This window comes from Rhinolophus hipposideros (assembly GCF_964194185.1).
Source record: "Rhinolophus hipposideros genome assembly, chromosome: 2".
NCBI classification, from domain to species: Eukaryota; Metazoa; Chordata; class Mammalia; order Chiroptera; family Rhinolophidae; genus Rhinolophus; species Rhinolophus hipposideros.
In genome coordinates, this window is record NC_138048.1 from 37,457,433 (window position 1) to 37,484,618 (window position 27,186).

General features: G+C 38.1%; 1 protein-coding gene across 2 annotated transcripts; it reads right to left on the bottom strand.

Moving 5' to 3' along the window:
- GUCA1C (guanylate cyclase activator 1C) lies at positions 1-27,186 on the bottom strand (the record flags this gene model as incomplete). 2 transcript variants are annotated; one of them, XM_081079656.1, is made up of 4 exons in its annotated part: positions 1-155; positions 6,442-6,529; positions 10,738-10,887; positions 26,983-27,186. In XM_081079656.1, the coding sequence occupies 4 exons, from the start codon at positions 27,184-27,186 to the stop codon at positions 1-3; spliced, it is 597 nt and encodes a 198-aa protein (XP_080935782.1). The 2 variants fall into 2 exon arrangements, with proteins under 2 accessions (XP_080935782.1, XP_080935781.1); XM_081079655.1 differs by having other exon boundaries at positions 47-155; positions 6,378-6,529.

Below are 27,186 nucleotides of genomic sequence, written 5' to 3' on the forward strand. Positions count from 1 at the left end.
TCACATGGTTTGGAGGAAACCTCCTCCTATGTCTGGCTGCTTCCCGTTACAGATTACTTTCAGTACATTGGAAAAGTCGAAGCTCTTGGAAACAATCTCCAGAAGATCTTGATCTTTTTCTGTGCCATTGATAAATTCTTCTAAAGTCAATTCTCCTAGAAAATAATAAATGAACAATTAACAAGAGGCTTCGTGCATGCCACGCACTGGTATACACAATATATTCAGTGGCATTTGTATTGGTACTCCTCTTTTGATAGCCTGTCACCTCAATGAGACTCTAAGTTCTTTGAATATCCTTATAGAAAAACATTTAGTAGTAAGGTTGCTAGTGAAATAAAGATGATGAACACAATCTATTTTTATTTTGAGTTGAGAATGTCAGTCAGGTGCAACCATGCAATTGTGGAATAAACCAAAGTGAAGTACAGAAAACTAAAAATAAAAAGGAGTGGTAAGCATGTGGGTGGGGAAGGTCACAGGGGTACAGAGGTGGTGGGGAAGGAGGACTATAAATAACAAAAAAAAAAAACCTTTGTTTGCAAAGGAAAATCACGGCTGCTAAATTCCCAACCTCAAAGATTTTTAAAATTTCTAGTTGCTCAGCATGACCCAAAGAGAAGTGGAAGTGGAGGTGGGGGAGCTGAAGTTGGCTTTGAGTATTAGTTACAGTTACAATACTTTGAGTATTGTAACTCAAATACTTTGAGTATTAGTTATCAGTTACAATATTTCTCCATGACCACTGATGGTTGTGAAAGAAGCTGTTATCTGCAAGGGGTTGGAGTATAGCAGCCATGCAATGCAGTAACCACCAATGCAGGTTACTGACTTGGACAAGAGAAAAAGGATGAAATTCATTTTTCTTTAACTTGAGACTTAATTGACACATAACATTTATTAGTTTAAGGTGTACAACATAATGATTTGCTATGTGTCTATATTTTGAAATGATTACAATAAGTTTAATTAGCATCCATCACCTCACAGAGTTATAATTCTTTTTCTTGTGATGAGAACTTTTAAGATCTATTCTCCCAGAACTTAAAAGATGAAATTTTTCACTGTTGTTTTGTCATTTTTTTTCAAAATACCTGTGAACTCTGCATATTATTTTTTTATGTTACCTAACCACTTACCATAAAAATTTTATTCTCTTTTCCAAATTAAGCCAAATTTAACCTGCAGCAACTTACAGTGTTTACCATTTATATCCAAAGTATTTATTTTTGAAACTTTCCTCACTCTTTTCCCTGTAGCACTTTAGCATTTATTCATTCATTTATCAAACATGTATTAAGCCCTAACTACAAATGCCATTTTCTCTTCTGCATGGTTACCAGTACAGCCTACTACAGTGTCATGAATGTGGGAGGTGCTCAGAAAACGTGTGCTGATGAATTGCTTCCCTTTATCTGATATTTTTAAACATTGCTTCCTAATCCTTTTCGGTTTGCTTGTGGATTGCCCAAAGAAATTACAAAGGTGTTTTGTGGGTTTCCCTAGAAAGGATCGTCTATGTAGATCCAGAAGCTTCCCATCAAAAAATCTACTATCAAAGAGCCAAAACTGGTTAAGAAATGATTAAGCTGGAGATCGTGGGACTCAGAAGGACTTAAATGATTTTTGACTTTTTATTATTTTCTTTTATATTTAAAGACATATTTCAATTTTTAAGGCATAATTCAGAAATGGCACAATTTTATTTTATATGTTGAAATTACATATACAGGTAATTGACACCTACAGTATTCAACATTGTTTGTTGTGTTGGTGGACACATTCTCTATTCCTGGGGACTCTGAAGTTCTGTGTAATGGGTGCTCTTTCATCACTCACTACCAATTTCAGCAGTTTCACTGGCGATAGGACAGTTATCCATGAACATTTTCTTAAGTCCTGTTTTGCCAATCTGGTTGTCTTGTTGACATTCTAGGATCATGTATTTCTTCCTATTAACATCTTAAATATCTTTTATAAGAAAACAAAAATCATCGCTCCCACTGCCCCACACCAGAAAAAAGCCAAATTTTACTCTGTATGTCCATGTTAGAATATTTGCTCTAAAGAAGTCACCCTGGTTTTAAAAGAAAACAACCTGTGCAAAGAATTTTTTTTTCAATCTTTCTAATTCTCTTAAATTAAAACTTCAAGAAACATTGTGCTTGGCCTAGGAAATTGGCAAAGATGGGAAAGGGGAGTCTTGAGAGATGAGAATGACCAGATATTCAAAGGAGGATGCTGGAAAAGATTTTCAACGACACAATTTGGTATTCATTAGCAATGTGGCACTAGAGGCATTTAGCAGCATTTTATGGCAGTTTTAAGTACAGTGGTTTCTTCTCCTATATGAGGAAACTTGATTCCCTTTTATCTCCTCATAGTTCCCAGTTTCCCAGTTTGGTTCACTGTGACCTTCGTCGCTTTCCAGAATGTTCCAGTCTAAAATACCTCTCTTTGGTCAGTCGCTCAATGTCTTCCTTTATGTTCTGTCCCTGAGTTCTTTTACTCTAAATAATCTGCTCAATCATCATCCTGTTTCATTTCTCCTTTGGTCTCCTTCTGTTTCTTTTCCTTTTCACGGTTTATTACTATGAGCCACTTAAGTCTCCCTTGTCTCTGTGCTATTTGGCGCTTTGTTAAACTTGTCTGCACACTTTTGGTACTTAATGTTGTGAACAACATCTATAAATCTTCTAAATCACGTCAAGAACGACCCTGAAGCAGCTCATGGTGGAATGCAGGTTGCTATTCTTCCCGTAGTAAAGGCTGCAGAATTCCACGCTCAGTCACTTATCCTGACTGAGTATTGTATCTTATTGTCCTCTCTGTTTTCATCCCTCAATAATATTGAAGGTTGAGCTTCAATTTTTTGTCTTTCTGATTCTCTTCAGGCTCTCCTTTTGGATGCTTTTATGCATAATATAAAAATAAAACTAACTTGTTGACATAACAATAATACATGCTCACAGTAAAAAATTCAACTACAAAAAGGTGTCACGAAAAGAAAGAATTCCCCTTTAACCCCTTAGTGCCACTTTCCATTGGTAATTAACTCCTGCTGATCAATCCGTGTTTATATTTTATGGAGTTTGCCATGTATATGCATTGTATGTTAATTTCCAAAATAGTCTTCTAGATGCCTTTCACAGGTAGCATTGCATATTGTTCTTGTTTCTTCTTTATTTCTTCCTTTGCTTTCCATAATGCCATTTTTTTCAGACACTCATTCATTGTAACTTTTATACAGTACTGGCTTTGTGCCAGGGTGAGAACGCAAGAAATACCAAAGTACATAAAACAGAAATCGTTCTTGCCCTCCTGAAGCTTATAGCTCTTTTCCTTTTTATTTTTTTTAGCATTAATCCTATCTCACTCTTTTGGTTAATCTTCTAACTTGGATTTGCTAACTGCCATGATAAGTAAGTATAGAATCCTCATAGCTGTTGTATATTTTTGTGTATCAACAGATTTGATGTTGGTCATTCTTTTGCAAACAATTTACAGTCAAATTGGGGTTTTCACATATGTTCCTGAAGGTTTTTTGGTTGTATTTTGGTGTGTTGTGGTCTTCTTTATCTTTGGTTTCAATATTCACTGGATTATCACAAACCAATGATGTGCTTGCTTTTCATTTTGAGAAATCAAAAATTATATATGTTGGCACATAGTCAACACTATTCTTCTGGTAGACTTAATTGAACAGCTCTATTTCTACCAACACTGATGTTTTGATAACAATGATAGTAAAAATAAAATATCATATTTGAGGTATATATACTTAGGCTTGTACAAATGTGAAGAGACATTCTCCTCTGTGGTGCTAACTTTCCCTTCATGTGTGAGTGAAGAAAGCACTTTATTCTCTGTCAAACACTGGCAAAATCCTTTTACTCTTCTGCAAATATCAACCTTCTATGGATTCATTACTTTCTCTTCCTCATCCTGGTGCACTCAGCTGTCTTTGTCCAACAGTATAATTTTAATATATTTTTCTTTGTTTTAAATTTTATTAAATTTATTGGGTGACATTGTTAATAGGATTATATAAATTTCAAGTGTACATATCTATAATACATAATCTACATATTGCATTGTGTGTTCACCATCCAAAGTCAAGTCTCCTTCTGTCACCACACATCGGACCACCTTTACCCTCTTCTACCTTCTATATGGTATAATACAACCCAGCTGTCTCTTGACATGAGATGATACACCCACCTCCAATTATTTCCATATACAAGCAAATTCTATTAGTTTTAGCTCTGGGTATGCATTTATCAAGAACCAGTGGTTCATTGTTATTCCAAAGAGCAACTCGTTTATTTGATATATTCATTTTGTAAAAGCCAATGATATATACATATCTTGAAATATGAATTTTTATCAGAGGAAACAATTCATGTGATTAGTTCTATAATAAGCTATTCCAAAAAGCATTCTCTTTCTTTTGACATATTATTCTAAACCAAAGAGCCCTTTTTCTTAACTGCATGTGACCTCAGTTATTGCCTGAGCACAACACCTTCAACTCTTCCAGATCCATATCCTTTCCATTTCTAGGCCTCTTCCAACTATATTCCCCATTTTACTGATTCCTTATACTTTGTTTGTGAGGAACCTGCTTAGGTAGTAAACAAAGTGTCCTGCATCTGTTTCTTGTTTCCTGAGACTCATTGTCCGTTCACTTAACTTAATAGAAACTGAGCCTCTTCTTAAAGATACCACAATTCTCTTACTTCTTCAAGGAAGGCCACCTTTTTTTATTCCCCTACTCCCAGCATTAGAAGATCTATGAATATTTTTAAACATTCTTGACCTGCCTGTTTGAAATTCACTGTCTACTAAGTCTTAAACATTTATGATGTCCTGTCTACTTCCTGAATACTCATCCTTAGATCAATGATTTCAGCCCCTGGGCTGAAATGGTTTATCCTCTCTACTCCAACCTGTGGTGCCTCTAAATTAAAAACTGAAACAAAGTAGAACAAAACTTAGAGCATTTCTCCTGTTTGGTGATCACAGTTTTGGGTTGCCTCTTGGTGTGTGCTGTGATCTTTGTCTTTGGTTCCAATATTCACTGGATCATCAGATACAAAATAAGGTTTCACTGGCCTCAGAAGACCTTCCACTCTCCATTTCTCTGGTCCTTTTCTAGTTTCACTTAGCTTCCTTATCAACTCTGGGTAGCTTGAATCTATTCCTGTCAAGCTTTTACATGAACTGCTTTATTTTATTCTTGATCCACAGAGACCCAACCATGCGTGATGGCACCAAATGGGTTTGAGCTCAGTAAACTAGTAAGTGAGCATTCTGACTTGAGATTGAGGTGAGACCAGTCTAGCACTCTGCCCTTAACAGGAAAATTGATGCTATTGATTCATTTCCAAATTGTTTTTCTAAAAATTATACTCTTGTCCCTTTGTTTGTCTTCATAATGCTGATTTCATTTGAACTCTCTACCAGCCTCCTCACCACCCCATCGTGCCAGACTGAGCTGCTGCATTTGACGAATGCAAACGGCCACACTCAACTTGGGTCTCTACAGCCCTCTAGTGTCCACTATAAGAAGTGACTCATGGTAGGCAGGCTGATTCTCTGGAAAAGTTACTGTGGATTGATGATGACAACCATGGCTGGAGTCCCAATGCGTCACATCCATCCCTTGTTTAAAAATCTCCCTTACTAACATTACATTTTACACAATTCCAAACTTTCTGTTTTTCAGGGACCATTCCTAGACATGCTGCCTCAGTCTCAAATCTATATACTCACCTACCTGTTTACTAAGTTCAAAGTCATTGACGTAAACACTCTGCCTTTTCTTGCAATATCTGTATTCCCTTTTCACTCCACCTCTGAAGAAGAGGCACACCTTCTTTGATCCAAAGAGGTACCCAGATTTTAGGGTACAGAGAGAAAATAGAAAAATAAGCAAAAAGAATAAAAATGCAGAAAAGGTAGAAAGAGCAGAAATGGAGGCAAGTATGAACAGCTCTTTCCAGAAATGTGTAGTCAAAAGGAAGGAAAAAGATCTGATAGAAGAAGGTAACATAATTGAAAAAAGGATTTCTTCAGTAGGGAAAACCTCCAGGAGAAAGGAAATAATGATGACTAAAACATAACCCAGAGCAAACAGCAGAAGGTCGTTCATTTCATATTCTACTGCTTTTATTTCCTTGTGTCTCTCTTTACTCTTCTTCATATAACCCAAAGAGTTAAGCACCATGCATTGAATATAAATATGGTCAATAAATACTTACTCAATTGAATTCCACCAACTGGAAAACACTGGACTGGTCAAACTATGAAGCTCAAATTATATCACAACTAGGGTTCTCTTGAAAAGTTTATGCTTTTGTCTAAATGGCACTCACTCCCCACCACCACCACTATCTCCCACTGTAAAAAAAGTGAGCCCAAGGAGAATAGCTGCCTTACCATCATGGTTTATGTCAATATTATGAAATACCAAGTTGGTGAATTCTTCAGGACTCAGAGTTTGCTGGCCATTGAGGTTTTGTACAGTCTGCAAAGGAAATTAAATCAGACATTTTAACTTTGCTGAAAGTAAATACGTTTTGTGACATTTCTACCCTAATGAGACAGAATTTTTTGATGTGTCCATGTCAGTTTTGCTATCCGACCTGTTCTAGTTGTTAAAAATAAATTTAAAAAAAGATTGTATGTCAGTTCCCAGTAATGAACCTTAGAAATCAAATTAAATTAACTTAATACAGTCTGGGTTTGATTTTATACAGCACAAAGGGATCCATTCAACATATTAGGTCACAAAACATGCCAAGAATGCACTGGACAAAACATGGTAGCATAAGAATTCCAGACATGGAACAATGTTCTCAATTTCAGAGCAGTTATCTTTGATCTTATGAATGGACAGAAAAGGGTGATCTATTAGCACCTAAGGCTTCCTCTCTGGTTTCTGACATTGACACCCCTGGTCCTTCTTACCCTTTTGTAGAATCATCAACTGGAAAGACAGATATGTGTACCTTGGAAGGACAGTGAATTTCTCTCACACTCTGCCAGCACTTTTTCATCATAAACATTGTCAGGGGACCCAGGGAAAATGACATTTCCAGATTTTCTAAGGGGAAGATTTCACCATCCCCTCCCTTCTCCCTTAGGTGATTAAAGTGACCCATATTTGACATAGAAATTCATGAGGAAATGAAAGAGAGAGAGAGAGAGAGAATGAATCAGTCATCTGAGAATTTGAACATAACTATCTTGATTGAACATCAAGGGATTTTTAGAAAACCTGCTGGCAACATATTTCAATTAAAGGGCATGGTCTTACGTAAGACTCTCTTTTGCTTCTTTCCAAGCATTACTAATCCTGAATCCAGGATTAATCATACTAAACAGTGGTAAAGCACCACTCTTGGCCTTAGCAAGTACAGATCTCATGGTTAAATATAAGACAATACTTAGACTAATGGTCACATACACATAGCATCTACTAAATGAAAGTTTTTAGGGTTTCTCAGTAACTTGGCAAAGGCCCCCAAAGCCTAGAAAATTTGGCTAGGCATCTAGTATTTCCACATTCTAAAGTGATAGTATGTATAAGTCATAATAAAGATTATGACATTTCTAGGATTTGTCCATTACCCATCTCCTGGCAATATAAGTGACAGAGAAGAATTGATTGGAAGATGGATGAGGCTTAAGGGGATAATATTTTTGGAGAGAGTCGTCAGTGTGCCCTGTGTCTTCCCTCTTCTTATAGGAGAAGCATGGTGGGGAGATGGGCAAGGAGGCATGGTTTGTTTCCTTGTTTCTTTCCTCATTTAGCATATGCTTTTTCTCCTGCATTTTGCTAAGTCCTTCTCTAACCACTCTCTTTGTGGGGGCACGAGGAGGTAGGAGAGAAAAGAGAAGCAGGAGAACTCTGACCTGGCAGGTAATGTTATGATTATCTAGTGTCAGGGCTTTCTGGATGACAGTTGTTTAAAGTTCACTCTTTCTGAGGAACCCCCACCTCCTTTTCATTACTGAGACTCTCTCTATTGTAATTTCCTAAACATAAATCATGCATTTTGATTCTAGCTGATCCTTTGAGGCTTATTCTACAGGCTCCAGGTCTGAGTTTCTCAATAACTACAAAATGGACATTTGGACCAGACAATTCTTTCTTATTTAGGATCATCCTGTGCATTGTAGAACGTGAACAGCAACCCTGGTCTCTAAACAATAGATAGTGGTAGCACCACACTCTGCCCAACTCCCCAGTTGACAACCAAAATGTCTCCAGACATTGCCAAATGTCCCCTGGGGGGGGTAGTGAAAATCACTCCTGGATGAGAACCATTCTCTAGATTTATCTTCAGCTTTCTTCTTCTGAGGTTCCCTCACTTCTCCAAGTGGCTCAGCTGGACAAGATCCAGGACAACTCTTTGACAGCTTCCTCTCACAGTGGCCCATATCTGATTTACAAAAAAACCGGAACATCCTTCATCTCCACAAATTCTAGGAATGTAGATACTTCCTAACCTTTATCCCTCTGCTCTGCTGCCATATGTGCCTCTTCAGATTTCTCAGGCTTGACTTAAACACTGCAACACTGTGTTCCCCAAACTAGAGAGTATATTAACATCCCAATGGACTCCTTAAACTCTCATGCTATTGACTTGAAGACTCCTACTCAAGAAATCCTCTCCAGTAATCCTTCTCAAAACCCCTCCTCTTGACCATTTTATATCCTTGAAGTGAGATTAAGATGTAACTACTTCGGGGCCGGCCCGGTGGTTCAGGTGGTTAGAGCTCTGTGCTCCTAACGCTGCCCAAGGCTGCCAGTTCGATTTCCACATGGGCCAGTGGGCTCTCAACCACAAGGTTGCCAGTTCAATTCCTCGAATCCCACAAGGGATGGTGGGCAGCGCCCCCTGCAACTGAGATTGAACAGGGCAACTTGAGCTGAGCTGCCACTGAGCTCCCAGATGGCTCAGTTGGTTGGAGGGCCTCCTCTCAACCACAAGGTTACGGGTTCGACTCCCACAAGGGATGGTCGGCTGCAACCCCTACAACTAGCAGCGGGACCTGGAGCTGAGCTGTGCCCTCCACAATTAAGACTGAAAGGACAACAACTTGACTTGGAAAAAAAAAAAAGTCCTGGAAGTACACACTGTTCCTCAATAAAGTCCTGTTCTCCTTCCCCAATAAATTCTTTAAAAAAATGAAAAAGATGTAACTACTTCCTTTGTAAGGAAGTTCAAAGTCCACTCTTTTTCTGAGAACCCCACCCCCACCCTCATCCACCTCCTTTTCACTACTGAGACTCTCTCCCCTGCAATTCCCTAAACAAAAATCATGCATTTAGATTCCAGCTGATCCTTCAAGGACCGTAATATTTCTGCCTATAATCTAATACTGCCTTCAGATCTCTTTGTTTTTAACCCCCGTTCCCCTTCCCCCCCAATTCTTTTGAGATTTGATGATCTTCTCCCAACCCCCCCCCTCAAAATTAATAACACGCAGCAAAATTTTGCCCTTAATTTCAAGGGCTTCTAGGATTCCTGAAGACCATAGATCCACAGGTCCCAGGATAAAAACCCTTGCTTTGAATATTGCTGTAGAGGCATCCCTTAATATTTGTATGCTGTATTACATATTTGATGTTTTGAAAATAAGTTTGATATGTTCATTTAAGATAATATTTTCAAATATACATGCGGTTTGGCACTCTCTACAGAATATTTTAAATTCCTAAATTTTGTTGCAACCTGTAATATGCATGCAGAATTTCTGAATTTAATGCTTACAGAGTTTGATTGCAAAGCGCTTCTTAGTACTTTTTTGTGTTAATGACCTATGTGAGATTAAAGTGGAAACAATATTAGTATTATCATACTTTTTGAATTCTTTCTATTTGTTGATTAATACAACATTAGCTAGTTTTAAATTTTAACAGCTTTTTTCATTTGTTGAGGTGTTCAATTATAATTGTAGTTCTACCCATTTATTTTTTCTTGCATTTTTGCTAATATTTCTACTATGCATTATGTTTATAACTCAGCTCCTTCATTTATAAGTGAAAGAATTCTGACCAGATCATTTCTAAGACATTTGATTCTAACTCTGATTCTGTTACAAATTCAGTATACTGCATTCATAATGTTTGTTTTATTTCATATCTTCATTTAAATACAGTGTCCCACTTAATCATTTTTATTTTGAAAGCCATTTTATCTCACTCAATGACATAACTATCTCCACTTCACTGGGGGAGGAGGGGTTAGATTTATAACAGGGCTTATTGAACTTTCAAGATGGAAAAGGTCTGAGATCCCTGAGTTTTCTATTAGAAATACTTTAGTCCAACTTCCCGGAATATTAGTCCTGAAGTACCTTTATTCTTAATCCATGTCTCTTGTTATATAAACCAACTTGTATTTTAGCTGCTCCCTGCCAGACTTTCTGCACTGAGGCAGAGAAAAAAGAAAAGTTGTTTTAGAACCTATGTTTATTTCATTTTTCATCTCAGCATGCTGCTAAATTTGTTAACTTCCGAGTGAACTACACCAAGAAGAAAATGTTGATTTGCATTTGTACAGTCACTAACCAAAAAGATGTGAAACTTACATTGTTTCAGCAATTCCAAATGTATATCCCAAGAATAGCCAAATGCCTAGAAAGCTGTCACCAACTCCATAGGGAGAAAAATTGAATTAACTATAAAATGTCTTGCAAAGGATATTTTACGACTTCACTTACCATGAAGATGTTCAGTAGTTCCTTTTTGTCAATAGAACCATTTCCATCAGCATCATACAGCTTAAAATACCACTTTAATTTTTGGTCCATTTTTCCTCGTACAACTAGATTTACAGCAGCAATAAACTCTACAAAGTCAATAAATCCATCCTGTGGAAAGCAAGGTGGAAAGAGAAATAAATCTTTAAAAAGAACAATTGTTTTTTATTTAAGAAGTCATCATTTATGAGAACCTTATGTGCAATTGAATACAACCCACAAGATTTTAGCATAGGACTTTTCCCTGGTACGTCATTGAAAACAAAACACATAGGTAATGTGTATAGAAACAAACAACTTTAAATATATAGGTAAGCACCTTTTAGAGAAAATGTCTATTTCTTATGCAGGAAAAAAAACATGGTTCTGAAATGCTGTGATGGAAGGCTGAGTCCTCACCACTGAGCACCCTACAGTGGCTGTCTTCTCCTCAATATCTTTAAGTTTTTTTGTCCACTTAGGGAAAAGACTGGGCACTAATTTTTAACAGAAGGAAAACATCCAGTAGCTAAAGTCTGTACTCCTTTTTAGAGAAACTGGTTTATCATTTCAGACTGCTAAATTCCAGGACTCCTTTTAAGGATCCATCACTTTTGATATGGATCAAAATTTATGAGCCTCTTCTATAAAGATTTTGTCATATTAGTCAATCTTAGTAAAGATTATTTAAGGGTTACGTGTTTAGGTAATTCCTCTCATCCTGTTTTAAATTTGTAAAAATTCTCAGTTGAAACAGAAACAGTCTGTGTTATTTTTAAGAACCATATACTTTAAATTCTGTTCAGCCAAATGCTCAACCATCTTAAGAAAAGTGTCTAGCTCTGGGTGTGTGACCCATTCTGCTACTTTCCCATGAGTTCAGATGCTGATGGTAGCACATCCAGCCCAAAGCATGCTGTCAGCTGCATTCTCTGGAATATTTGGGATGTCAAGTCCTGTTTACAAAACAGGATGTGACATAAGGTACCCATTTGCGTTGGAAATAAAGGGCCTTAGACTTATGGGTCTGTAAAGTGATATGTGTTTGCTTTGAGTCTCAAATTTTTATGTCTAGTTCTACCAAGTCTATAAGGAAAGCAACTGAGAAATCAAAGTCTGTTTGGCTGTTTCATGGCTTCTTTCTTTCTTTCTTTCTTTCTTTCTTTCTTTCTTTCTTTCTTTCTTTCTTTCTTTCTTTCTTTCTTTCTTTCTTTCTCTCTCTCTCTCTCTCTCTCTCTCTCTCTCTCTCTCTCTCTCTCTCTCTCTTTCTTTCTTTCTTTCTTTCCTTTCGACAACTACATCATCTCAGGTATTGGAAGCCAATGTGATAATAATCATTATAGCATTGTCTTCAAAATGTATTGCATTTAAAAATTTTCTACATTGTGGATGTTTTACCTCTATGGTAAAAAAATATATATGTATATATATTTTAAAAAAGAAAATACTTAAAAATCATTTCACTACATTTAAGTATTAGACTTTTACATTTTACAATTTAGGCATCTTTACCCCATCGACAGCTGTAATACTTCTTAAGAGATAAGCTCTGCTAACAGATGGAAACCAGGTTGAATGAGTGTCCTCAAGGAAGTTTGTTCAAGTATACAAAATGTAAAGTGGTTTCACCTTTTCTCCACCTGCCCTTCCTATCGTTCATTACCACCTCCTTATTAATCCCTAGCAGAGCTATGGCTGAGACAAGGGAAATGTTATCACAGAGTCAAAATTGATTTACGATATCACATCTCCAGATTTGGCAGGACATGACCAATGTTTATCAGAAATACGGCTGGCAGGTTCGGAAGATGTAACCCGGCTGGATGGTATCAACCAGGGGCACATCTGCTCTCAGGTCTTCCTCCTGTGTCTCAAGCGCTGACCAATCAATACAGCTGTTTCCTAAGTGGTTACTAGGCATGTTTACCAAACGGTCACAGAAGCACCCTCCCTGCGAAGACTGAGCTGGCTCGTTATAAAGTTGATCCTCCATGTTCCCATAAAAACCTGATATTTTATAGTGGATTGTTTCACTTTATGAGTCCTGCTTCAGTGACCACAATTTTTGGTGTCACCCCATGATGAATGGCAACAGGCTAGATTGAGCAATGTTGCCTTTAGAACATTTGGTACGTTACGATTAGGCCCAGTGGGTGGATGGCCCTAACACCTTCCAATCAGGCTCTGAAAGCTCTGGGCCAACCATACCAGGAGATGAGCACTAATGTTTTTATTGTATGGTTTTAAAATGGACAACCTGGTGAATGTACAGCCAAAGTTGATTATAGGTAAGGAAACCTTTCTACTTAGACAAGTGCAGCTTCTTCAAAAGCACCATTAAGCAAAATATTTCCAGCTTTCATTTCAGCATTTTCTTATGTAGTCAAGCAAATTACTCCTCACAATCCACAGCCAACTCTTCTTTCCAGTTCTCTTTCTGTTAAGATTTTGCAGAAATTTGCATTGGTGAGATGACCCCAGTGAATGTGATTTAATAGCTTGTGTTAGTATTGGAAAGGGTTTTAGGTAAATGCTTGTTCTATAAATCAGAAAAAAAAAATATATTGTTTTCAGTTAATCTATAGATTTCAAGGATGGGGGCAGAGGATAAGAGTCACAGAGATGATGAGGAGATGTCTCAGAAAATGTGACTAGGAAGACTATAATAGTAAATGTCCAAAATCTTTGGGGAGAACCAAAGGAGCACTAAGTTCAGATGTTTTAGTTGAGCTACAGGAGCTCCCGTGCACACAGAAGTGCCTGGAGATGCCTGACACCTACTGTCCTTGAGCCAGAGTGGGGTTCATAAACTACCTGCACAGAACCATGTGATGACAATGAAATATGCAGATTCCTAAACCCCACCCCAAACAACAGCATCAAAACTACTTGCAATGGATTTTAAGAGTCTGCATTTTAAAATGTTCCGCAGGTGAGTCTTATGTAATGTATCCCAAGATTTGGGAACCACGGACGTGAGCTGTTTTTCTTATCCATGTCTTTCTTTGTAGGCATTGTAATCTTCTAGCCATTTCTCCATGTGATTATTGTAATTGTGACTTGTTTTTACATGAATTTATGTAACCTTATAAGTAAGACTAATTAGAAAAATTATGACCCACATGGTACCGTCTCAGAATAGTGGTATAGTCATACAAACACAGTCCAGCAATCAAAACTTAATTTCAAAATAACAGCAAGTCTTTACTTCATTTCTGGAACAAACACAAGTTGCACAGAATTTATGGATTTCTTTACAACATGACCTTCATCTCCCATCTGCTCTTTCACATACACCCTGCTGCTCAATCTTCAGCAATCTCCATTGCCCAGTTTCTTCGCTGCCAGCCCCAGCAGAAAAACATTTCACCCTCTTACTCCACCAATTTTTCTCATAATTCTGCATCACAAAATCCTAAAATATTAGTTTGGCACTTAGAGGTTGAGGGAGGTGAGCAAAGTGGGAGCACACAAAGCCATTTTAGTGATCCTCAGGCAGGAAGAGTTTGGGAACACACATAGAAAAATAATTTTAATCCCAACACATATATAGATTTATACAGCATGTTCTGAGGATGGAGTGAATTGCAGGGAAGAGTTGAATGGGGCTCAAGATATGGAAGCATGATAGTTTCTCAGGCTCCTAAAGGAGTTCGGCTCCATTAATATGTCATATATCATTTTGTAGATGGGGGTTAAAACGAGAGAGAGAAAAATATATATGGAACTTCAAATTTAAGCTTTTTTATGGTCTCTAAAATGTATGAAAACTATAAGACATTCTTTTTACATCTGTGAAGAAACTATATATATAATATCAATGTGTATATATATATATATACATATAATCTACATACATATATGTACATATAATATATATTATGTTCATAATATATATACATATAACATATATAATATCTCATATATACAGATAACATCATATATGTATATATATATATATATATATATATATAAAAGAGATAAAGGTTTAGAAGTCTAATATAATCAAAAATAAGGAAAATGAGATCCTGTAGTGCTTCTGTCCAACAGAAAATCCATAGGTGGAATATGTGGTCTCCAAGCAATAAAGCTTATATGGATATGAAAAATAATTATTTATTACTAAGAGCTACTATTTATATACAAAAGGCACACGTTTCAAGCACTGTGCTAGTCACTTTCCATGCATTATCTTTAATTCTAACAGCAACCTTACAGACAGCCTTGTTATTCTTATTTTACAGAGGAGAAAACTGATTGTCAGAGAAGTTAAGTAAACTAGATAAAGTAACAAAACTAGGATGTAGGAGAATCAGGATTTAAACCCAGGCAGCTTTACTCTAAGACTTTCGTTCTCTGTACCACCCAGTATTGCCCTCAAGACTTGTTACAACTGAATTCTCTTTCCGGAAGAGGTATCTATACACTTGAATAGATGGACGTGCTCATGCAGTTTGTTGTTCTGGATTCCTATGTGTGAGCTATTTGGTAACACAGTTGCCTAAACTGAAGTAATTGAGTGTCTGAGATGCTTCACCTTGTGCTCCCTTCATACCTGGTGTTGCCCAAGTAAAGCTGGCCTGTGTGCTCTAAGCTGCTTAGCCTCAGGGAGACTTGTGAGCCCAGAGGGCTCTCGGGGCCACAGCTTCCAGGCTCTTCTTCACCCTGCCCCCATAGCCATCTGGCTCTGGCTCAGAAGGACAAATATTTTTCATTCTCTTCTTGCCTTCTCCTGCCCCCCCAGTGTTTTCGATGAACATTTCTTTGGTCCATTTTGGAGTTTTTAGCCTCTCTCTGCCCAGGGGTTTAGCCTCCAGCACCGCACAGACAACAACCTCTCCCTACCTATGGTTTTCCCAGGAAATTTACCCAGCTGCCCCTCCAGCACCTGAAGCATACATCCTGGTCTTGCTTTTGCTGATCCTGCTCTTAGGCTGTGCAGCTGGTCCTACTTTTGGCTCAGCATTTCCCCTTCTTCAGGGCCACACTCTGCATTACAGCCCTGACAAACCTCTCCCCACCCTGTAAAATCCCTGGGTAAAATCTCACTGTAGATATCATCCAAAATGCCCAATATGGTCCCGCCATCTCTCTCTCTCTCTCTCTCTCTCTCTCTCTCTCTCTCTCTCTGCCTGAGTGAACTTGAGTCTGCTTTGGGTTTTGTCCCAATGATGGAGCCACAAATTTGTAAACTAGGTAATGTCATCAGGAGACGTGGGCTTCATTTTACTATTTTAAACCATAGAATTGAAGCCCTGGAAACTGTCCTTCATTTTGCAGATGAGAGGCGGACTTCACTAGTAATAATAATTATTATAATAATCAGAATGACAATGACAGCTGTTGGTGTTGATGTAATACTTGTTGTACATACAGAGCCAGGCATTGTGCTTTACACATATGAGCTCATTTAGCCCTAACAAGGCCCTACACAGTATGGACCAAGAAGCATGTCATCCTGGGTTCTCGTAACACTAAGACCATGGAAATAGAAATTATTATTACAAAAACTAGTGATAAAACCTCAAATAATACAAACCCAACAAAAATCCACCAAATGATAGTCCCAGATTTAAACTGTTTCCTCCCGTATCATTAACTTTCTGCTACTTTTCACAGAATCACTATTGGGAAAATTCATGAATTGTCACAGCCCCTAACCTGAAGACATTTAGAGGTTTTCATTTTTTCACATGTGACACTTTTCATTGACATTTTACCAGCTGTGTTTGGTCAGTAACAACATAAGAAATGAAATGTCTGCTTGAAAATGGTCAGAAGTAAGGAACCCCAGAGAGCTGGTATAAGCACATAATAGGATTGATCAACAATTGTCAGTGACGTTTAATTTGCTTTTTAGGAACTGCAAAGAAAGTAGGCAGAATATAAGGGTCACCTCTATCGTGTCGAATACATGTGAATACTTCTAAAATACTTTTGTGAATTTTAAAAATCTGTTGTTTTAAAATAATGTTATGTTCAGCAACCTAGCCCATTTTCACCTACAGATGTTTATATTAACAACAAACACAGCCTCTCTATCAGCCACAGAATTGCTGGAACGTCCTGAGGAAGGACTCCCCTCTGTAAGATGAGAAATATACAGCTGGCTTGGTAAATTGATTCTATAATGTGATCTTTATACAGATCAGACACGGTTGTTCTTGACTTAACCATGAGTTCTGGGTCACAAGGCATCTCAAAATATTTACCAAACAAGCTCTTGACTCTTAATAGGTTCCCTGGATATTAGTAGAAAGCCGTGACCATCTGCACCCAGAATACAGCCAGATTAGCATGTGTCCAACCCACTCTGAATGAGAGGGCAGCCTCACCTGTTTTGGGGGAAGCAAGATAATGAGCTTGATCACTTATAAATGAGCTAACTATGGAAGAACTACCTAGGAATATAACAATGGCAGCCTTTTGCAAAGAAATTCCTGTTAGCGATTGTGGTGGGTTTCCTCTTATAAGCCCCTGTCTCCCTAAAGTGTTATTGCAACAGACAAAATAAAATCGAGGCTCACCCTAATTCAGTCAGCCCGTCTCCTAAGAGTGTTTTATTTCCCATGGAAGAGCCGGGATCCTTGTTCTCTAATGAGTAGAAGAAGTGAATAGAGGATGTTGAAAATGGCAGCATAGACAGCAGAAAGTACATACAAGTAATACGCCACCTATTACTTGCTTCAAGCCCGTGTTTCTTTACTATGACTGTAACTAAAAGAACAGTCAGAGGAAGTGCTTCTGAATGAATAGTTCTGGACCCAGAATTTCCTTTTCATATGTACCTACAGCTCTTTCGTGGCAGAAATGGGCCTAGAACCCAGTTTTTTGCCACTTTGTAATCTTTCTGGTATAGCAGCAGTGCTTATATTTGGTTGCACATTCGAACCACCTGGCAGCTTAAAACAAACAAAACATTGATTTGATTCAGTTGGTCAGAGGAGGAGAGCCAGCCATTGGTATGTTTAGAAATACCCCCAGATGCTTCTAATATGCAGCCAGACTTGAGAAGCAGAAGTCCAATAGATTTTGCTAAAATACGCCCGATCTTGTCTGATCTCGGAAGCTAAGCAGGATCGGGCCTGGTTAGTACTTGGATGGGAGGTTTTGCTAAAATATATGAGTTACAACAGGTTAAGTTTAAACGTATGTCAGCAAGCGCAGTTGATGTATTTAACAGGTAAAATTCTGTGAGAGGCTCAGCCAAAATTTTGGTAATTGATGGTAGTACATTTGTGTAATGCGGGGACTCAGCTCTTGCTCCTGGCAGGTGAATGCAGGATATGGTGAGGACGAAAAGGAACACCAGCGGGGCCATCGGTAGGGGGTTCATACCACCATATTCTCTTTTGTGGCAGGTCGAGACACAGGAAACAAACATCCGCCAGTACCCCAACAAGGGGTCTTGCTGCACCAGTCTCGCTGGCGGCCTGGCTAGACACAGGAAATAGAATCTACTGGATCCATACCATCTGCAATCCGTGCTTGCTAACCGCAATCTGCACTTGCTAGCGTAGCGATGGCAGTTATATACAAAACAATAGTGGCTAATGGCCAACTGGTTACAGCTGATGGCCAAATAACCGAGCCAGCACCTTTCCACATGAGGCTGAGAGCCTGGAAACTGCTCTCTGGGACTCCATCCCTACAATATGGAAATGCTATGTCAATTATAAAGTGCTAAACAAATATGGGGTGTTTTATTATCACCAACAAATGCTCTCTGAGAGTCTCTGTACTTGTAGTTGTGAAGTAGAAGCCTTGGTCTTTATCCTTAAGAGATTGCAGCCTAATGGTTTACAAGCTAAGAAATGGTCATTTGTTTCCAGTAAATGTATCTGATGAATAGCAGCAGTAACTGTGGTCTCCTTAGAGGCCAGACAGCCCCAAACACTGTTACAGACTTCAGGGCAGTCAGGGTGGTTAATGAGCAGCAGCAATTAGTTCAAGGCTAATTTTTAAGGGCTCTCACACAAAAGGAAGCTAAAGAACCAGACAACCAAAGGTCACTTCTGAATTCCAAGTAGAGCTGGAGTTCCCATACATGTGTCCTGATTAGATTAAGAAGACAAAACTCTAAGATGATTCCCATTTAATTAATTACATTCTATGACTGGCAACCATTGCAAGAGGCCAATATTGCCTCAACCAGTACAAATGACTGTCTGAGGCACTCAGATCAATTAAAGATGAGAAATGGCAGGAAAGCAACCCCTGCCCCTGCAGGCTCACTCTTTCATGTGGAAATATAATTTGAGCTTGATAAAACAGTAGTTAATCTTCACTTATCAAACCTGTGGGGACCAAGGTCAAAGACATCGGCATTTTGCAGATAAACATATCATCCCTTATGGGCTGTCTTGCCCATTTCTTCTTTTTTTTTAAAATTAAAGTTCATTGGGGTGACAATTGTTAGTAAAGTTACGTAGGTTTCAGGTGTACAATTCTGTAATACATCACCTATAGATCACATTGTGTGACCATTTTTTCAAAGTTTTCTCCTACACTATTTCAAATGAGCTCAAATGAGTTCTAGAACTGAACTGAAGACTTTTGACACGGAGGAGTTATAAGCCTTGTAAGGATTACACACAGCAATAGAGAAGCCTGGCCTGACCCTGGCCAGCCTCCCGTGCTCCTCCCAAGGTGCTGCCTCCACTGTCCCCATGATGGCCTGTGATTCACACCATAAAGAGATTGACACACGGGCTCATTTAAAACTAGCAAGGACTTCTGATACATTAAGCTAAGGTTTGATTTGTGAACACATTTATAGGTAAACTAATCACATATATTGTAGTAATCACATATTAAATCCCATAGTTTACCACTAATCCTCACTTTTCTTTCTGTTAACAGCCTAATCACCCATGTTTCTAGGAATTCATTCACCATTCCCTCACTCTTTATTCCCAGGATTTTATTTTATTTTTCCTTTCCCATTATCCCCAACCCCCCAGCCCCCGCCCATCTAACAACTCTCTGTTTTTTCTTTGTGTCCTCAAAACTGTCTCTGATTAGTTCATTCACATATTCTTTTCTTTAGATTCCGCATATAAGTAAGATCATATGGTGCTTGTCTTTCTCTTTCTGACTTATTTCACTTAACATAATGTTCTCTAGATCCATCCATGTTGTTGCAAATGATAAGATTTCTTTCTTCTTTATGGCTGCGTAATACTCCATTGTATAAATGTACCACAGCTTCTTAATCCAGTCATCTACCGATGGGCATTTCGGTTGTTTCCATATCTTGGCTATTGTATAAAGTGCTGCAATAAACATAGGAGTGCATACTGATTTTTGAATTTTTGGATTTCTCCGGGTAGATGCCTAGGAGTGGAATTACTGGATCATAGGGTAGTTCCATTTTCAGATTCCTGAGATACCTCCGTACTGTTTTCCATAGTGGCTGCACTAATCTGCAATCCCACCAACAGTGCACAAGAGGTCCCTTTTCTCCACATCCGAGCCAGCATTTGTTGTTTGTTGATTTATTGATGATAGCCATTTTGACTGGAGTGAGGTAGTATCTCATTGTGGTTTTTATTTGCATTTCTCTGATGGTTAGTGAGGTTGAGCATTTCTTCATATGTCTTCTTGCCTTCTATATGTCCTTTTTAGAAAAATGTCTCCTCAAGTCCTCTGCCCATTTTTTAGTTGGGTTGTTTGTTTTTTTGGAGTTGAGTTGAGTAAGTTTTTTATACATTTGTGATATTAATCCCTTATCAGATATATCATTGGCAAATATCTTTTCCCATTCAGTAGGATCCCTTTTTGTTTTATTGATGGTTTCCTTTGCTGTAAAAAAAACTTTTTAGTTTGATGTAATCCCACATGTTTATTTTTTCTCTTACTTCCCTCGCGCGAGGGGATATATCAGTGAAAATCTTACTCCGGGTAATGTCCATGAAGTTTCTTCCTATATTTTCTTCTAGATATTTTATGGTTTCAGATCTTACATTTAAGTCTTTAAGCCATTTTGAATTTATTTTTGTATATGGTGTAAGGAGGTGGTCCAGCTTCATTTTCTTGCATGTGTCTGTCCAGGTTTCCCAACAGCACTTATTGAACAGACTGTCTTTACCCCATCGTACATTCTTGCTTCCATTGTCATAGATTAGATGGCCATATAGGTATTCCCAGGATTTGTCCGAAGCTGCACATTTAAATAACCTAAGGACTTCCTTTTTTTTAATCCTAATCCTAATGTTTAGAGGTATCCTAAATCTGTTCTGACCACTGCTTTTCTGCTTTAAACTATTACTCCTTTTATGGTTTGAATTCCAAACCCATAAATTCAGAGAAACAATTTTATTTCCCTTGTGAGATTTTGGAGCCTTACCAGAGGCAAATCTTCTGACAAGTGTTTTAGGTCCATCTCCCTGTCCCACCTCTATTCCTTCTATTCTAACCATTTCTTTTATTAGCCCCTTTCTGCCCATCAGAAAAGGCCTCATCCCTGAGCTCCTGCCAAATGATTATTCTTAGAGCACTTTTGATCCAGTTTAAGAGCTGATAATGGCATTCGGTTTGGATAAAACCCAGATGCCGAGATGTAGCCCTGAGGGCCATACATTTACTTTCATACCTATTACAGGAGCAAGAACATAGACCAGGATCCAGAGGGATTGAAGGCTGACTTTCTTCTGTAAGATTTTCTAAACAAGTCGCTATTGGCATCTCAGTGCTCTAAATGCCTCATTTTTTAGTTACGATGTAAGAATAAATGCAGTCCCACCAAAAGGCTGGTTATCTATATGGAGCAAAAGATACAGATGAGGCACCTGGAGTTTGTAGTCCCCAGTTATGCTCTCGCAGTAACCCTCTGCCTTAGTTAAGTCTAAGTGACATCTACTTTATGCCACCGTGAGAGATGCCTGGTCTGGGGAAGCAAACAGGATTTGAAGAGGATGATGAATTCTTCATTTTTATTCTTCATTATTTCTGCACTGTTGTTTCATGAGGATGCATTCATGCATCATTTGCACTTAAAAAGAGAAAGGGAACATGAATAGCAAATTGAAGAGCTAGTGGGAAGCAGTGTGGCTGGAGTGCAAAAGGTACATGATGAAAAGCCATGCTAAGTGCTCCTGCATCGCCAGGCTCTGCCTGGACTTCAGCAGAGCAGAAGTTCAGTTCAGTTTCATGCACTCTGTACTCGAGTGTGCATAGAGCCCCAAGTGCAGGTTCATGTGTAGCATAGGAAGTAGTTTCCATAGAACTGGGAGTTTTGCTTCAATCTCCAGGTGAAGCATGTAAATGCCTAGGTGAGAATAGTGCAGGGCCTGTCCACTTTCACTGCCTCTTGGGAACCAGCAACAATACCTAGATTTTCACAGTGTTTCTTCTTTTTGGAATATCTCTGCTGGCCCAGACCCAGCTCTAATGCTTACCAACCTTTTATCAGCTTCATTAGGCAATGACTCACTTTCCCTAGCAAATCAATGGCATAAATGGGGGAAAGGAAGTAGTTAGGGAACTATTATAGAAAAAAACAGACTTAAGAGTGATAACCACCAATTTCCATGTATGAACTCATAAGTTTGATTTGGATCAAACTCAAATCAAAACAACAAAAAAGTATGCTCAAGACAATATAGAAATTTTGGCCATAGACTATTATATGACATTAGGAATTATCGTCACCTTCTGAAGAAGAATATAGTTAATCATACTGTGGTAAGTTTACATGGAGACAGATAATTACTAGACTACGTGTGGTGGTCACATTGTAAGGTATATAAATGTCAATTCACTATATTGTACACCTGAAACTAATATTGTATACTTACTATATTTAAAAAAGGAAATTGTATTTTGAAAATAGAAAAATAGTTATTAATAGTTACCTTTGTTATGTATGATAATGGCATACTAGTTATGTCTCAAAAGAGTCTTTATTGTTAAAGATGAATAATAAAGTATTACAGGTGAAATCATATTATGTTTGAGTGGTTTTCTTCTTTTAAAAAATCTAGAAAAACATGTAAGAGGACAGATAAAACAAAAGTATCAAAATTTTGATACTTGTTGAAGACAATTTACACATTTGTATATGTGTAAACTTTTCGTAAAAAAACTAAGTTGCTTCATTTTAAATTTGAATAGTTTTCCTTGCACTTAGCCTTGTTAATTTTTTGAAAATGCACCATCAGATTGGTTAAATATCTATTGTTTTTGAAATCCTCATAGTAGATAATCCATCAATGTGATTTTTTTCATGTCTTCCTCCTGAGTCCCCCTTCTTCCTTATCCATCTGAATTAGCAGCACATTGGGCTTTCTGCATAGTTGTTAGTCTAGACTTTCCTTCTCCAGGATCCTGGGCTGTCATATCTGTTTATCTGTTTTTCCTACATTGGACTTTGTTGATAGATTCCCTGATTTTGCTAGAGCACCTGCTCCAGTAGCTTCCTATGAAAAAGTAAATGTGAAGCAAAATATTTAGTTCTTGAATGTCTTTATTCTCTGCTCACATTTGACTTGGCCTGATATTTTTCTCCTCAGAATTTTGGAGGAATTTTTCCATTTACTTGTACTTTTAGCTTCCTGTGTATGTATTAAGAGGCTCAAGGTTATTTTGATTTTGATTTTTCCCCTTTTTAAAAAGATTTTAGGATCTTCTCTTTATCTCTGTTGTTACAAAATTTCTCATCAGTTACTATAGATTGATTTCTTTCTATTTATTATGCTGGGCCCTTGGAATATGTCTGATAAGTCTGGGAAATTTTTCTGGTTTGTTTTATTATAATCTTACTTTTTTCCCTGGGCTCTTTCTCTGTGACTCTTAGTCATAGGATATTAGACCTATTAATCCCAATTTTCAGATTTCATTTGTAGAAATACTGCATGGAAGGAAATAGGAAGTCAGGGCTGATTAGGCGAGATATCAGACCAAAATGTTAGTCTGACGCAGGAGGAGAAGTGAGATAAAGTTGGGTAGCAAGTGTCTTACACATTCCTGAAATCTATGCTTTGAGAAAACTGCCAAGGAATCCTTGAGCCAAAGTCAGCTGACAAGGGTGCCCCGTCTCTTAGAAATGATTTAGCCTTATTATTTCTGCTGTACTCAATCATTGGTGGTAATCTAAACCCAGGCACAGAGTCCACACAAGTGCAAGGATGGCTCTCAAAGTGATGCACCTGGGCCCCATTAATTGCCTTCCTTGGTGGTCTGAGGTGACCACTGCAAAGAGGGTTCTATTATCACGTGATGCTGAATGCATTCGTTTATGTACTGTGCCCAGAACAATGTCAGGCACATTATAAGCACTCAGAAAGCGTTAAGTATGGTTAATGAGTGCCAAGGAGAAGTCTGCAAGTGTGTGGTTAGCCAAAGAAATTGTTATAAACTTTATGTTCTAAACTTCAGGATCTATTTCCTTTTACTTTATGCACTGTTCTAATAAGCTTGGTTAAACTGAGATAAGCCAAAGCCAGGTTAGGAATGGCAGAGTAAAAAGAGATTGGAAGCTTATTAGTATAACAATCGTAAAGTTGGGAAAGGCACATTTGACGGCAGGAGGAAGAGACAGATAAACAACAAAAAGCAAACACAACAAAAGCACATATTTTCAGGATTTTTAACATTAGGAAAGTTAGGCCCAGCAATTTCAGTAGGCATGAATGCTTCAGGGTATTTCATAAATGTAACAACAGATGTTCATAATAATGACTATTATCAAGAAAACGTTTTACTGGTACTTTGAGGAAGCAGGAAAGCATAAAGTGCATTTCAAATGATTTTCATCCAGAATAGTTAAAACTGCAGAGGAGCGCCACTAGAAAGAGTAAATCTTCTGGGATTCTGGACAGTTGATTGTTTTATTGATCTAATTAAATATATGGCTTTTTGGTTTCCCTATGCATAATTGCATGTTATTTTTTACTACCACTTGTTAATGAACAATCCTCACCCTTCTCATTTTACAACCTAATTTCGTATTGCGACTCCCCACACCTTTGGTGGCATTCCTCATCACTGCCTAGGTTGCTTCCTTCCCAAGCAAACATAAAATCTCTGTGATAAATCATGAATACCAGCATAACTTCCAAGTTATTTAAATTAAGCTCCTGAGGTATGCATGACTGTCACCAAGGGGATTCTCACTCCAACAGCACACATGCCCGGGCTGCCTGTTTGGACGTCCGGCCCTGCACCCCGACACCCAGCCGGCTGCCGTGTGACAGCGCTTCCTTGTTTGTACCCAGCACTCCTTTTCACGTGTGCCTGTTCTTGTGTATGAACCACCGACACACACAGAGCTTTCGCACACATTGGGCTAACAACAAAATCGCTGTCGTGGGACATGACATCAATGCCTTTGGAGAATAACTGAAGAACTTGATGATAGCTTATCTCCTAACCTCTCGGGAGTACTGTCAGAGTCTGAAAAGCTGCTGTCTACAACAACAGACTTCCATTGTGAAATTGGGTTGCTTACATCAGGCAAAGTGGGACGGCCGCAGCCATACAAAGGGTGAAACAGAGAATGAGAGACGGAGGGAGGAAGGGAGAGAGACAGAAAAAGGGGGAGACAGAGTGAGAGTGCACACACTGAGAGATACGTGCATAGTCAAAGAGACAACATGCAATGTGCACATAGTATCCGGTCGTAGTTCAGGCCACTATAACAAAAATACCATAGACTGGGTAGTTTAAACCACAGAGATTTATTTCTCACAGTTCTTTATGTGGGGAAGTCCCAGATCAAGCCACAGGAAGATTCAGTGTCTGGTGAGGGCCCACTTCTTGGTGCACAGACAACTGTCTTCTCACTGTCTTCACCTGGGGGAAGGGGCGAAGAAACTCTTGGGGGGGTTCTTTATAAGAACGGTAATCCCATTCATGTAGGTTCTTCCCCTGTGATCCAACCACCTCCCAAAGACCTCACCTCCAAATCCCATCATATTGGGGTTTAGATTTCAACATGAATTTGAGGTGGCTCATTCAGTCTATAGCATACCTGGAACGTATTTCAGAGTTAAAAATGAAAGCACAGTCTTCTCATTTTCCCACCGATTTGTAAATTCCTTGGGGACAGAGCTCTGCTTGCTTGCAACTACTCTAAGTAAAATTTATGAGGAAATTATGAGGTCATGCTAAGTAGGCAGTGCTTAATTCATGTTTGATAACAAAGAACAATAATGTCCAAAAAAAAAAATCTGTTCCTGACATTGCTACAAAGATTAAATTAATTTCACACAGGTTTAATCTTTCCCGGTTCTTGGCTGTTACCTCCTTTTAAATCACCTGCTTTTTGGCTTTGGAAAAGGGCTCAAAGGGCTGTGCTAGATTCATACATCCTAATGGACAGCCAGTTATTTCAATTTATTACATTAATTATCCCTCTTTCTCTTCTATAATCATGTATAGACTTCTAAAGCCATTTGTTTTTCTATGAGTAGTATTTCTCCTTTCCCTTTTATTCTAGGTGGCATTAGCACATTTTGAAATATACAGATTTACAGGTAAAATAACCGAAATGCATAAGGAAAGCAGAAAGGAAGAACTTTAGCCTGGTATTTCATATTGTTCCTCTTTTTGTCTTATTTTTCTATTCCATATTTTTTCTCATTTTCATGGTTTTTTTTTCAGGACATGAGATTAAATGTGTTGCAACTCCTCAAGAGTGAGTAAATTTAAGACAATAGTTGAGTGACAATTTTTAAAAACAAAAATGTACGTGAATTTAAAACTATAAATTTTGTTTTTCCCCAAACTAAATTGGTCAGATACGAAAAAAAAAAAAAGAGCATTATAAAGCATTCCAACTTTTGGGTTGAGCACGAAACCATGTTGGGCTAATTTGTATTGATTTTACCTGCCAATCTAGATGCAATCACACTTTTAAAAGTAGATTCCTACAATTTTCTTTTCTATAAAATGTCACCAATGCATTAACCACTTTGAAAACAGTCTTTGTAAGTCAATCGGCACATAGTAGATTTGTTTAAACAAAAGCATTAGAATTCCATGCTGAGATTTAATTTTAAAATAAATCCCTACATGCAGAACATTCCCAAGGGCAGAGAGGCTAGTACCAAATTATTTTCATGCCGTCAATGCTAAATGTGTTTAATAACTCACTTATCTACAAGCTATGGGTTCTCTGAAGACCTTCCCATTCCATACAGGGGCACATGTTTACCTCAGGCTATTTTATATTTTTAAAAAGGGAAAATGCAGAACCATAGACAAAGGAAAAGAAATAGGTCTTACCTTGTTCATGTCAAAGGTATTATAGACTTGATCAACATGTTGACTGGCCTTTTGATTTAGACCTTGCAGACCCAAGAGTGTCTTAAATTCATGCAGTGTTTGCAGGCCGGATGGATATTCCATCATAAATTTTCTGTACCACACATAGGTCTCTTTAGCAGGAATTGTTGTCTGACCTCCAGCTGTAGATTTGCTGTTTCCCAT